The sequence below is a fragment of the Danio rerio genome, chromosome 12 (assembly GCF_049306965.1).
Source record: "Danio rerio strain Tuebingen ecotype United States chromosome 12, GRCz12tu, whole genome shotgun sequence".
NCBI classification, from domain to species: Eukaryota; Metazoa; Chordata; class Actinopteri; order Cypriniformes; family Danionidae; genus Danio; species Danio rerio.
The window spans coordinates 17,314,665-17,327,116 of record NC_133187.1 but is presented as its reverse complement, the minus strand read 5'-3'; the positions used below and the strand labels follow the sequence as shown (position 1 = coordinate 17,327,116).

The 12,452-nt window shown below is 36.9% G+C and overlaps 1 protein-coding gene across 4 annotated transcripts in view; it reads right to left on the bottom strand.

Moving 5' to 3' along the window:
- svild (supervillin d) overlaps positions 1–12,452 on the bottom strand; it is a 133,261-nt gene that overhangs the window by 77,026 nt on the left and 43,783 nt on the right. For all 4 annotated transcript variants that reach the window (XM_021480277.2, XM_073918319.1, XM_073918318.1 and 1 more), the window contains exon 2: positions 5,898–5,932. Coding sequence is in view for 2 of the 4 variants with exons in the window: in XM_073918318.1 (XP_073774419.1) it covers positions 5,898–5,932 (35 nt within the window). In the remaining 2 variants the exon portion in view is untranslated. The remainder of the gene's footprint in view (positions 1–5,897; positions 5,933–12,452) is intronic.

Sequence of the window (12,452 nt, the reverse complement as noted above, 5' to 3'; positions counted from 1 at the left end):
AGCAAACCTGCGGTCGTTAAGTGCATGAAGTGTCCATCATTACGCACTTCATTTTAGCGGCTGAATGAGTGCATCATCCGGGGAATTAAAGTGCACTTATTATTTTTAGAGTTTTCAGTGTGAACACACTACTTACACTATTTATACTACAAAATGGCGCAGAATAGTGCATAAGTATGCGATTTGGGACGCAGCTTGTGTGATTGATGGCTGATATTAACCAATCATTCGCATTCAGTTCTAGAGTAGAGAGCCAATAAGAAGAGCACAAAGGCGAGGCAAGCATTGAGCGCTTTTTTTTACTTCAGCTAGTTCACATAACAACTGTTTCAATCTGTTCCTGAGTGCTGTGTTTGACGTTTTTAGGTGCAAAGATGCATTCTCATATAAATGTCTCCTAAAATTGCGCACATGGTGAGGATTTTGTAGTCAAAACAAAGAAAATGTATGCACTACAGTGAACTCCAACCAAACTCTCTTCTCCTCCACCAGTGGTGGAAAAAGCTATTTTAACGACACAGATCACGGTGCCCTATTCATGCAAGACCCCCCAGAAAAAAAGTGATTGACAGGTGGTCATTTGTTTGTGAGTTTATTTATTTATGATTTGGTTATGGGTAAAGCAAACACCATGTGGGTCAGGTAGTGAAAACTGTAGGGTACAGCTAATTAATTTGTTATGAATTAATGAATATTTAACAACCACCAGGCTGGTTTCCAGCCGTTGCCAGCCTGGTCTTAGCTGATCAGGCTGGGAGATGACCAGCTAAAACCAACTTGATCAGCCTAGCCAGGCTGGGAGCCCAGCCAACACCAGCTATGACCACCTTAAACCAGGCTGGTCAAGTTGGTTTTAGCTGATCATTTTCCAGCCTGATCAGCTAAGACCAGGCTGGCAACGGCTGGAAACCAGCCTGGAAATGGCCAAAACCCCTCTAATACCAGGCTGGTTGACCAGCTAAAACCAGCCAACCAATCTAGGCTGGTTTAAGCTGGACTTTTCAGCAGGGGTATGATGCCAAATTGGTCAACATCGCCCAACCCTAGTCGAAATCATTCTTGCTTTTGGTTCAAATATCATATGAGAAGCACTTCTTATTAAACAAACACTTGAGTTGGTGCCAGTAGTGTAGTGGTTAGTGTGTCTACACGTGGCACTCCGGTGTTCACGGTGACCCAAGTTTAATTCCCGCCTCAATATCCCATGCTAATCCTACCCATTCTTTGCTCCCCATGCTTTCCTGTCTATACTCTCTACTGTCCTATCAATAATTATAAAACATGCTTTATTTTCATAAATACTTATGTATAAATAAATGTTATTTTCTAACTTTTTTATGAACAGGATTTAATTATAGTTGCAGATCAATGATAACGCGAACGATAATAGCCTACTGTAATGTCTGTGATTATATATAAAAAAACGAAAAAGAAAACATTTAAAACACAGGTGAAGGTGTTGTACCCATTAAGCTCTGTCCCTTAAGCTATGGCAGATAAGAAATGCATACCTCTTGATTTAGTCAACCATGCGATCAGGACTTCTGCTTTTAGATTTTTTTCTAACAAAACCAAATAACCAAAGCCAATCTTAAAGAGTTTTAGAAGTAAAGGAACAATTTGTGGCAATAGCCAGGAAAACTGGACTTTACTTAGGCTGCTACTATTACAGTATATTCTGGTGATTGTACAGCACATGGGAATTTCTGATGTTGTTTACGGGCAAAGTAGAATTGGCTGTTCCTTCGAAATATAAAGACGAGTCTATTCATGATTTAAGTTGCAAAACAATAGAGCACAGGGTATTGCGGCAATCAACATTCTGTGATTTCAGACTGATACCAAAGCACCATTTCACCCATTGCAGCAACTAAAAGAACTGGCACTAACATTGCCTCTCAAACATCAGAGGATGATACTATCGCGACTTGACTTAAATTAATTTGTCAAACCCACAACTGAAATAGACAAAGTTAAATCTGCACTGGTCACATCTTTTTCCTTTTACCACATTCAACAGCATTTTTATTAGAAAGAATCCCAATTGAATACTGTTCTTGCTGCATTATCTGTGATGGTGGAGGTAATTAAATGCAGATATAGTGAGAACTCAAACAAATATGGTAGCACTCTTAGCGATTGCTTGATACAATTTGCAGACTTGGCATGCTGTTCCGGAAGAAAACCCGGGGATACTTGAGCCGAGGGCAGGGTGTTCAATATCAGGAAGGTCTCGAGGGATCCCCCAGTAAAGGAGGAAATGGTGGGATTCTTCAAAACAAAAATAAGTAAAGTAAGTGGGATGAATGGGTTTATTTATTTGGAGGCTAAAATTCATCTGATTAGTCTGGCAATAATATCTGAATCAACTAGTAATGATTATTGATGCGAGACCAGCTGAAACCAATCATATCACGTGCTCCTCTTAAAATTTGTTTATAAAACTTCATTTATAGCTCATAAAATACACTGCAGTTGTTTGTAAAAATTGTAAATAATCTGACAACTTGCTTAGCTCACATGGTACAGTATGCAGTGTACATAATTGAAAAGTTTATGCTGTGCATTGCTGTGCTTTTGCACACGTGTGATTAATTCACACAAGAAATGTCACATTTTTATTTTTTTTTTTAAATGTGTACTAAACCTTGCAGTGTGAACAAAGCACTAGTGGCAACAGCAAAAATAAAAGGATTGTTTTGGGGCCTCATGCTGGTTGCATCTGGTCTAAAAAGCTGCACCAAAACACACCAAACAGACACCAACTGACTGTAATGAGCATGTGCGTTCTGCACCTGCTTGACAGTATTTGTCTTTCCATACCCACAGGAGGCAGTAGTTTGTACTGTCATTCTACAGGGAAAAACCAGGAGTCTGAATACTCCATTAGCTACATTTGGTAATTGACGATTTGACACGATCCAGGATCGTTCTTCAAAACTCCTCCAAGAGTTGTTGTCATAGCAACAGTTCTGGTAGCTCAAACCTGCTCTAGAGCAGGCTTTATTCATAAAACCAGGATTAGATTGGGTCATTTTAAGAAAAGATAATACTGAAAGTATGCACCGAATTCTGATAATTTCTTGCAGTTGTAGTTATATATGCTTGGGAAAATAGTTAAAAAATACATGTAATAATAAAATGCAATTTGCACTCTGAAATAAAAGTACAAAGACTGTCACAGGGTGGTTCTCACCAATGGGTTCAAAAAGAAAATATATTAATTTTAATATGGACTTTGGACTTTTAGAAGCAAACGCATACATTGTAATGGTACAGCTTTAATCGAGATAAACGATTATTCCATCATATACCGCCCCCTTTTCAGTTTTTTTTTTACATTTGTTGCTCTGCAAAGGTCAGTTCCACGTGAAAATGACTAAAAGCATGTGCTGTAATGCAACGTTTGCAGCACAGGTGCATAATTAATATTTTTAAAAGTGAAAAAGAGCACATGCTCTTGGGTGTCCAAACAGGATCGGAGATGAGCAGAGCACACACATCTAACGCCTTCTTAATGTGAGCGCTTTAATGGTCAAATACATGCATATTTATGTCAGAGCCTGGTGTTGAAAATCAAAGACATGTGAAAGAGAAACCATTTATCAGTGCTGCACTATTCTGAAAGTGACAGCTCGCAATATTCCTGCTGCCGCCTGTTTTTATTATTAATCAAACAACAAATGGAGAAAATCCCTCACTGCTCTTGACTGAAGGACTTTTGTAGCTAAAGATTTTTTCTTACAGTGAAGATGCAGTTTAAACATAACAGATTTATTAACTAATTTCTAATAACTGAATTCTTTTATCTTTGCTATGATGACAGAACATTATATTTTATTAGATATTTTTCAAGATACTAGTATTCAGCTTAAAGTGACATTAAAGGCTTAATTACTTATTTACTTAATTACTTAATTACTAGTGTAATTATGCAAGTCATTGTATAACAGTAGTTTTTTTCTGCAGACAATCAAAAATATATATTGCTTAAGGGGGCTAATAATATTGAGCTATTAAAATAGGTTTTTAAAAAACCTTTTAAACCTGCTTTTATTTAAAAAAACATTATAGGAAATACTGTAAAAAATTCCTCTGTTAAACATCATTTGGGAAATATTTATATATTAAAAAAATTCACAAAAGGGATAATCATTTGAACAATCGTTATTACAATTATGACAAAAATAATCGTGGTTATGATTTTTCCCATCATCGAGCAGCCCTATACAAGCGTCCACCAGTTTATGTAGTGGAAACACTTAATGACTCCACAAGCACAGCTGACACAGAAATTCTTTCTACCTTACCTCAGACACAGAAGCACAGGGCATTTTAAAGTTTTGTCTGTGGCGGGGCAACATGAAATATCTCCACGATGGCACTTTACTTAAACTCATTAAGGACCTCAAGCACGAAATCCTTAAAAAACTTGTAGAAATTTGCATTTAAATCCTTTCCAGGTGATACAGATTATGAACAAACAACATGTGCCCTAATAAAAAAACATTCATGTATGATAGAAAGTGGTTTATGTTCAAGCTAGTAGACTGGAAAAAACTGGCTGTTTCTCAGTATGCGTTCATTAGCGATCTTGCATCCTTGAGTTCTCATGTAATGTCATCATCAACTGCAGTTCCAAAACTCAAGACCACAAGAACGGAGGATGCATGAAAGTTCCTTGAAAGTTCCTTAGTTTTCTTGATATCAAAGAGGCAAACTTGAGCGCAAAACTCGCTCAAGATGTCCATAAGTCATTGCGGCCAAATATAGGAAGTGAAAAGTGCAGCAATTTTTACAGATACAAGATCAGAAATATAACTTATTCATCTCTAGTTTCCCTAAATGAGACAGTGAAAGTAAACATTAACATAAAATCTTAGTAAACACATTAACGATGTTTATTTGCTGAAATTCGTATTAAAGTCTGTTTTATTCGTAATGTGCAAAGTATATTTGTATGGTTTTAGTGCATTAGGAAAAAACAGTAAATTGTTGTATGAATGCTGTTATGTTTACATAATTTTCTGTTATAAATATTTTAAGGTTATGTGACCATCAGGAAGAACGCAGCATCTTATTTCTCAGAGGACGAGTTCTGTTCTCGTAGTCTCTTAAGTTCGCTCTTCTGAGCTAACCTGGCAAGACCGGTCTCTACAAAAACGCAAGGCCGTTCTATGCATTCTTGGAATTGAGAAACAGCCACTGTTTGAAATTTAAAATGGGGATTTTAATAATAATGATGGGGGGTGGGTGTTGAGTGTCCTGATGCACCATTAAATGCTAGAAAGCATGGAGCTAACAACCCAAAACAATAGTCACCATTGAAAAAAAACAAAAGAAACCCAGCAATGCAGCATGTTCTCCCTGCATTTGCGTGGGTTTACTCCGGGTGCTCTGGTTTCCCCCACAGTCCAAAGACATGTGGTTCAGGCGAATTGGGTAGGCTAAATTGTCAGTAGTGTATCTGTGTGAATGAGTGTGTGTGGATGTTTCCAAGAGATGGGTTGCGGATAAAATGGCATCCGCTGCATAATAACGTGCTGAATAAGTTGGCGGTTCATTCCGCTGTGGCGACCCTGGATTAATAAAGGGACTAAGCCGAAAAGAAAATGAATGAATAAATGAATGGATGGATATATATAGCTTTCAATTTCGACATTGTTCAATTAAATTGAGAGAATCTAATTCCTAAAATCATTTAGGCAGTCTCACTTTATTACATTTACATTCGTATTACATTCTTAGTACATTCTTTAGTACATGCTCTCCAGATGCATGAGAGGACACCAACATATCTCTGCTCACTCTTATAAGAGAGTGTGGCAAAATGGAGGCAAGAGGATGTTTCACAAAGGAGCTCTTTGAAACCAATGAAAGCAATAAAAGAGACTTACCCTGTGGCTTCTGGGTTTCTTCTGCTTCCAATGGACTGTGTGAGAAAGAAAAATCAAATAATGAGCTCATGAATTGACATGTGAAAAGCAAATAAAAAAGAAAAACATGGCACAGCTTCATCTGATGCTCTTATGCCCACTTTGCTGCCCCTCACAGCACTTTTTTTTGTCCTGCTCAATTCAGATAAAGATGGGTACTTAATAGAAGATAAACATCTGAGAAAGCACACACTGTACATAAAAAAATGCTACCCTTTTGTCCAGCATTTTTCAAGTAAAGCAAGGGCTAAGAGCATGAAAGTGCACGTTTTTAAAATGCTGGAAGTGTAGCTAGTCATTGAACGTGAATTTAAGCACTTGCTATTTTTAAAAAGCTCTGACAGTTGGAGAAGCGTCCCCTAAGTGTTTTTAAAACAACAATAGTGTTTCTGTAGTGCAAAAAAATGCTTCTGTGGAATTGCTCACTAACAACAGACCAGTCTAAAACCCGTAAAGTGATTCTACATTTTTTAGAGTCATGCAGGATGGGTCATGCATTTATTGGGTTGATTTGAAATAAAAATATTAAAATATTGTTTGTAAAATTTTACATAATTTACAGTGACAGAGATTTAATTTGAAAATAAATATGTACAAGGCAACGTTTAAACTTATAACAACATTTAAATAAATCTGCTATGCTGCAGCTGCTTTGTTTTTGTTTTTTTTTGGCAGAACTGAGACTTACTACTGCCAGTTTATTCACAGATATGAAGTCTGAGAATTTAACACACTGCTGCAAAAATAATAAGCATGTAACACCCTAAACAAGGCAGCGAAACATGAAGACAAAACAAAACTTTAAAGCTTCATTTATCTACACGAGTTGACTGAAATAGACAAATGAAACAAACACGGCCCATAACAAGCAAACCCATTAACAATATTTTTTTTTTACTATCATGGGCAATAATATTGCATGCTTTCTATGTTCATCTATGGAGACCTGGACCTTGCCTATATAAATGCCTGGGCTATCTTGCCGAATGGCTTAAAACTAGTGAACTAGACTATGTGTGAGCCTTCGTCACTTTGCCAACTTAGGATTAAATTAGTACACTATTTGTCTTTGTTACTAAATATCACGTAGCAGGCTGATAGAAAAATATAAGCTCAGCTAGGGCTGGGTGATTTGGCCTAAAATCAAAATCTCAATTAATTGCACATTTTAACTTGATTAAAATTAATGAACGATTATTGTTTATTTTATTTTTATTTTTTGCCCTCATACACTGACAAGTTGTACAGTAAATATGCTCACATATTACAAGTTAGAGAGTTCTGAATGTAGAGTGCATTACTTGATTTTAAAATAATTGAAGGAGACACACACATCTACTACCTAGGCTTATTTTTTGAACATCAAAATTGAAAAACTTAAATTAAATTGCACCGCCCACTCTCGTAACCGCTATCAAACCGGCCAATCACTAAGCCTGTGCTATGCGTCACCATGGCGTGTAGTTAAATTTTTTTAAGAGGTGCGCAGCTCATTTACAGAGCTGGGTCCCGTGACTCCACACGCGGTAGGGAAAATAATCGAAAAAATAGATAAATAAATAAATAAATAAATTTAAAAATAAAACTTGCTCTGGAAAAATGTGATTGATTATAATTGTCCATTTTGATTACTTTTTGAATAATCACCCAGCTCTAAACTCAGAAACCAAATTTGAACACGGCAACATTCTGTGCAAGATAAATAAAGGAAGTATAAACATTAGGGCTGCACGATTAATTGAATAAAGATCACAATTTCGATTCGACCCTTCACACGATCAGCTTTTCTACTATTCAGCCAATTATATTTTCAAGGTGAAAAGCAAGGCAGTTGCACAAGTCTTCACATTGACACCTTCAAATGGTGTTAAAAGTGTCACATACTGTATTTACAAGGTATAATTCACCCAAAAATGTAATTTCTGTCTTCATGCAATGATGTATTCGCGGCCACAAAATCACTGACTGTTTGAATACTACCATAATGCGCACATGCATACCCAATGATGCCTACTTTAGCAGAACCTGCATAGGCTGTGAATAACAGGTAATGAAGTTGTAAGTAGCGTTCAGTTTGTTGCACAGAGCGATCGTTGGAGGGCCGGGCCGTGCACGAGGTTTGATTTGCATGTATGTGTTTTTTCTCACAGTGACAGCAGCCATGAGCCGCACTCGGAAGTGAAAGTGAAACCTGTGCGCACATCAATGATCATATCGCATTTTACAGTTATGATTATGACAAGCATTTGATATGTTTTTCTTTCATAGCAAACATATAGTGTTGTGCATGAAAATAAATGCTTACTGTGTCAGTATAACAACCTGCCTATAATGTTGAAAATAATGCAAGAAGGAATCTGATAATGACAAAATTATAATTTTACCAGTGAAAGCAAATGGTCTAATAAATGTTGTCAATGACAAATGACAAGCATGTCTTAAAAATAATAAATCAACTTTAAAATTATGAATAGTTATTTTCTGATGTCATAATTTTACTGTGAATTAACATTAGGACATACTGTATTGTAAGTCTGTTCAAGTCCACCATAATAACTATACAAAATTTTGCATTTTAAGCAATCTTACCTCACTGACAGATCATTCAGGGTGTCTTGGAGGGGTGAGGTGTCCAACCTACAGCATCTAAACACTGGGGTACCTCAAGGCTCTGTTCTTGGGCCACTTCTCTTCTCCATCTACACATCATCTCTAGGACCAGTCATCCAGAGACATGGATTCTCCTACCACTGCTATGCTGATGATACCCAGCTATACCTCTCTTTTCATCCTGATGATCCCTCGGTTCCAGCTCGCATTTCAGCCTGCCTGTTGGATATTTCACACTGGATGAAAGATCATCATCTTCAGCTGAACCTCGCAAAAACGGAAATGCTTATAGTTTCTGCCAACTCGACTCTACACCATAACTTTTCAATCCAGATGGACGGGGCAACCATTACTGCATCCAAAATGGTGAAAAGCCTTGGAGTAACGATTGATGACCAACTAAACTTCTCTGACCACATCTCTAGAACTGCTCGATCGTGCAGATTCACACTCTATAACATCAGAAAGATCCGACCCTTCTTATCTGAACATGCAGCTCAACTCCTTGTTCAAGCTCTTGTTCTCTCCAAACTGGATTACTGTAACTCTCTACTAGCTGGGCCTCCAGCTAACTCTATCAAGCCTCTTCAACTGCTCCAGAATGCAGCAGCACGAGTGGTCTTCAATGAACCTAAACGAGCACATGTCACTCCGCTGCTACTCCGTTTGCACTGGCTGCCAGTTGCTGCTCGCATCAAATTCAAAGCTCTGATGTTTGCCTACAAAGTGACTTCTGGCCTTGCTCCTCCTTATCTGCTCTCGCTTCTGCAGATCTATGTGCCCTCCAGAAACTTGCGTTCTGTGAATGAACGTCGCCTCGTGGTTCCATCCCAAAGGGGGAAGAAATCACTTTTGCGAACGCTCACGCTCAATCTGCCCAGTTGGTGGAATGAACTCCCTAACTGCATCAGAACAGCAGAGTCACTCGCTACTTTCAAGAAACGACTAAAAACTCAACTATTTAGTCTCCACTACACTTCCTAATCTGCAATTGCCTCTCTGAATATCACACTAACTGTACAAAAAAAAAAAATACTAATACTACTAATACTTCCCTTCTTAGACTTTACAGACCTGAAACTTGCTTATAGCACTTATTCATTGTTGCTCTTGGTTGTGTAAATTGCTTCCTTGTCCTCATTTGTAAGTCGCTTTGGATAAAAGCGTCTGCTAAATGACTAAATGTAAATGTAAACAGTAGACCCACACATAAATAAAATAAATAACCTTTATTTTACACTGATCAGCAAAAAAAAAAATGTGATTCACATTTTTGCCAGAATTGTGCAGCCCTAATAAACATACCATATTTATTTACTGTAATAGCTCATCTAGTACCAGTACCAGTGCCTGGAGGATTCTTATAATTAAATGTATAAAATATAGCCCGCTATAAACTGATTAATTGCTCAATGGCCCATTGGCCTCAGGGCCAGCATGAGATTTGCTTGGGACAGCAGACATGATTGTCAGTGGCTCCATTGAGCCAGTGCTTGCTTGTTGTCACTAAAGTTTATAATATGCCCATGACCGTTTATTAGTTTGATCTTATAATCAAAAAGCAGCATGACAGACAAAAATAAAGAGTTAAAAAAGCTAGTAAAAGAAATTAGATGAAAACATAGCGAGAACAAGAATGAGAAGATGATCCCACATGTGGGCTGTCATTATTCAGAAAGCTTGTTTCGCACATAACTGATACGGTCCAGGTGTGCATATCTATATTCTTTGTTTGTTGTCCTCTCGCAAAAGCAGTTTACCATTCCTGGAAGTGTAACAGGTGTGCAAGGTTCTCTTATGTAACGTCCTGCTTCTATCAAGAGCTTGATATAAAAGCCTACATTTTCTATGACACAAAAAGGCTGCATATTCTCAAATAAAGAAATAAATATGTATACATAACTGGGTTTAGTCTACACTGTATATTTTTATCATTCATAAATTTTAAATATCCTGTTTTTAAATTTTGAACAAAAAAATTACGATTTGTTCAAGAATTGCACATGCCTAAGAAACTATTAAATAATAAATTTGTAAATATACAATATGTATGAAATGTGGTGTCATTAATATGAACGTTTGAAGCATTACATTTCTTTAACAAAACAAAATGTTTATGTTTGACACACACTAAAGAACTTCGTTTCTAGTGTCCACATGTATAAGTATTTTAGGTAGTATTAAGTCAAGTAATTAAATTACACATCCTTAGGAATGTCCCGAGCCAAATTCAAACATTTGTACTGGGGCCATTCAGCTCTATCAGCTAAAGAATGCTGATGAGAGCTGATGCAGATTGAGCTGATAGAACACAAAGGTGCAGTTTGAGGAATGCACATTTTATGACAAGAATGAGAGTGTAAACTGGGGTCACCAAACTTGTTCCTAGAAGGCCGATGTCCTGCAGAGTGTACAGTAGCTCCAACAAACACAACTAAACAAGCTAATCAAGCTCTTAATCAGGCATGTGATCAGAGGACAAAAAAAGAAAAAGACAAACACTATATGCATGTGTGTTTGTGTGTTTTTAAATAATGAATAATAGTTCTAAAAATAATAATAAATAATATTAATTATGGCGACGCAACGGTGTAATGGGTAGCACGTTCGCCTCACAGCATGAAGGTAACTGGTTCTAGCCTCAGCTGGGTCAGTTGGCATTTCTGTGTGGAGTTTGCATGTTCTCCCCATGTTTACGTGGGTTTCCTCCGGGCGCTCTGGTTTACCCCACAGTTCAAAGACATGTGGTACCAGTGAATTGGGTATGCTAAAATTGACCGTAGTGTATGTGTGTGAATGAGTGTGTGTTGATACATCCCAGTGATGGGTTGTGGCTGGAAAGGCATTCGCTGTATAAAACATATGCCGTATAAGTTGGTGGTTCATTCCGCTGTGGCTACCCCAGATTAATAAAAGGACTAAGCCAAAAAGAAAATAAATGAACGAATATTATTTATATAAACATTTGAAATTGACCACACAATTTAAGTTTGTTTCAGTTTTTGTTTTCTCAGTTTAAATGTTCAGCAGTTTAATAGATACAGAAGTAATATTTAATAGGTTTATACTTTGTACTTTTCCCTCAATGTCGGTACAGATCCACACACAGTTGCTAGATGGCGCCACTAACCTGGTTAGTTCTCTTGTGTACACAGAATTTTTTTTTTTTCAGTAATTTAGTAGACTGTTTATTCCAACCTTGTCAATAAACCTTTAAAATGCCTTAAACTATGAAGTCCTATTGAGTTGAGTAGGCTATATATTTTAACATTCCACCATAAAAAAAATTATAGATACTAAAAAGAGTTTATCACTTTCCCTTTCATTCGTCTAAACTTTTAAACCTTAAAGGGCACCTATGTTGAAAGTCCCCTTTGTAAGCCATTTGGACAGAACTGTGTGTAGGTATATTGTGCCCACAGTCATTGGAGTAATAGAAACACAATATCTTTTCTTTAAATTTCCTGATGTTAAAATAGAAATCAAATGCCTGCAATATTAAGGCCCATCGCAACGTGACGTAGAAGTGTGATTTCCCCGCCCACCAAATTAATTGACAGTCGTGTATTAATATGACATCATAGTAATGCATATAATCATATCCACAAGATAGGACTTGCAAAGCAACTGGGTTTAAAAGATCTGTTTAGATCTCTGTGATCAGCTGTACCTCAAGAATGAGTTTTACAAGTTAAAGACATTTTTAATGCATGTGCATGTTTGTAATAAAGAGAAAAACAGTAAAACCCCTATTTAATTTATCAACACAGCACATATTGTCATTACAATTACAAAAGAAGATGCTTCAATTTCAGTTTGTGGACTTAAATCAGGTTTATTTTGTACATTAACATAACAGATATCTATACAGCACTGGATATTAATGTGTATCCTGTCACAGTTCAT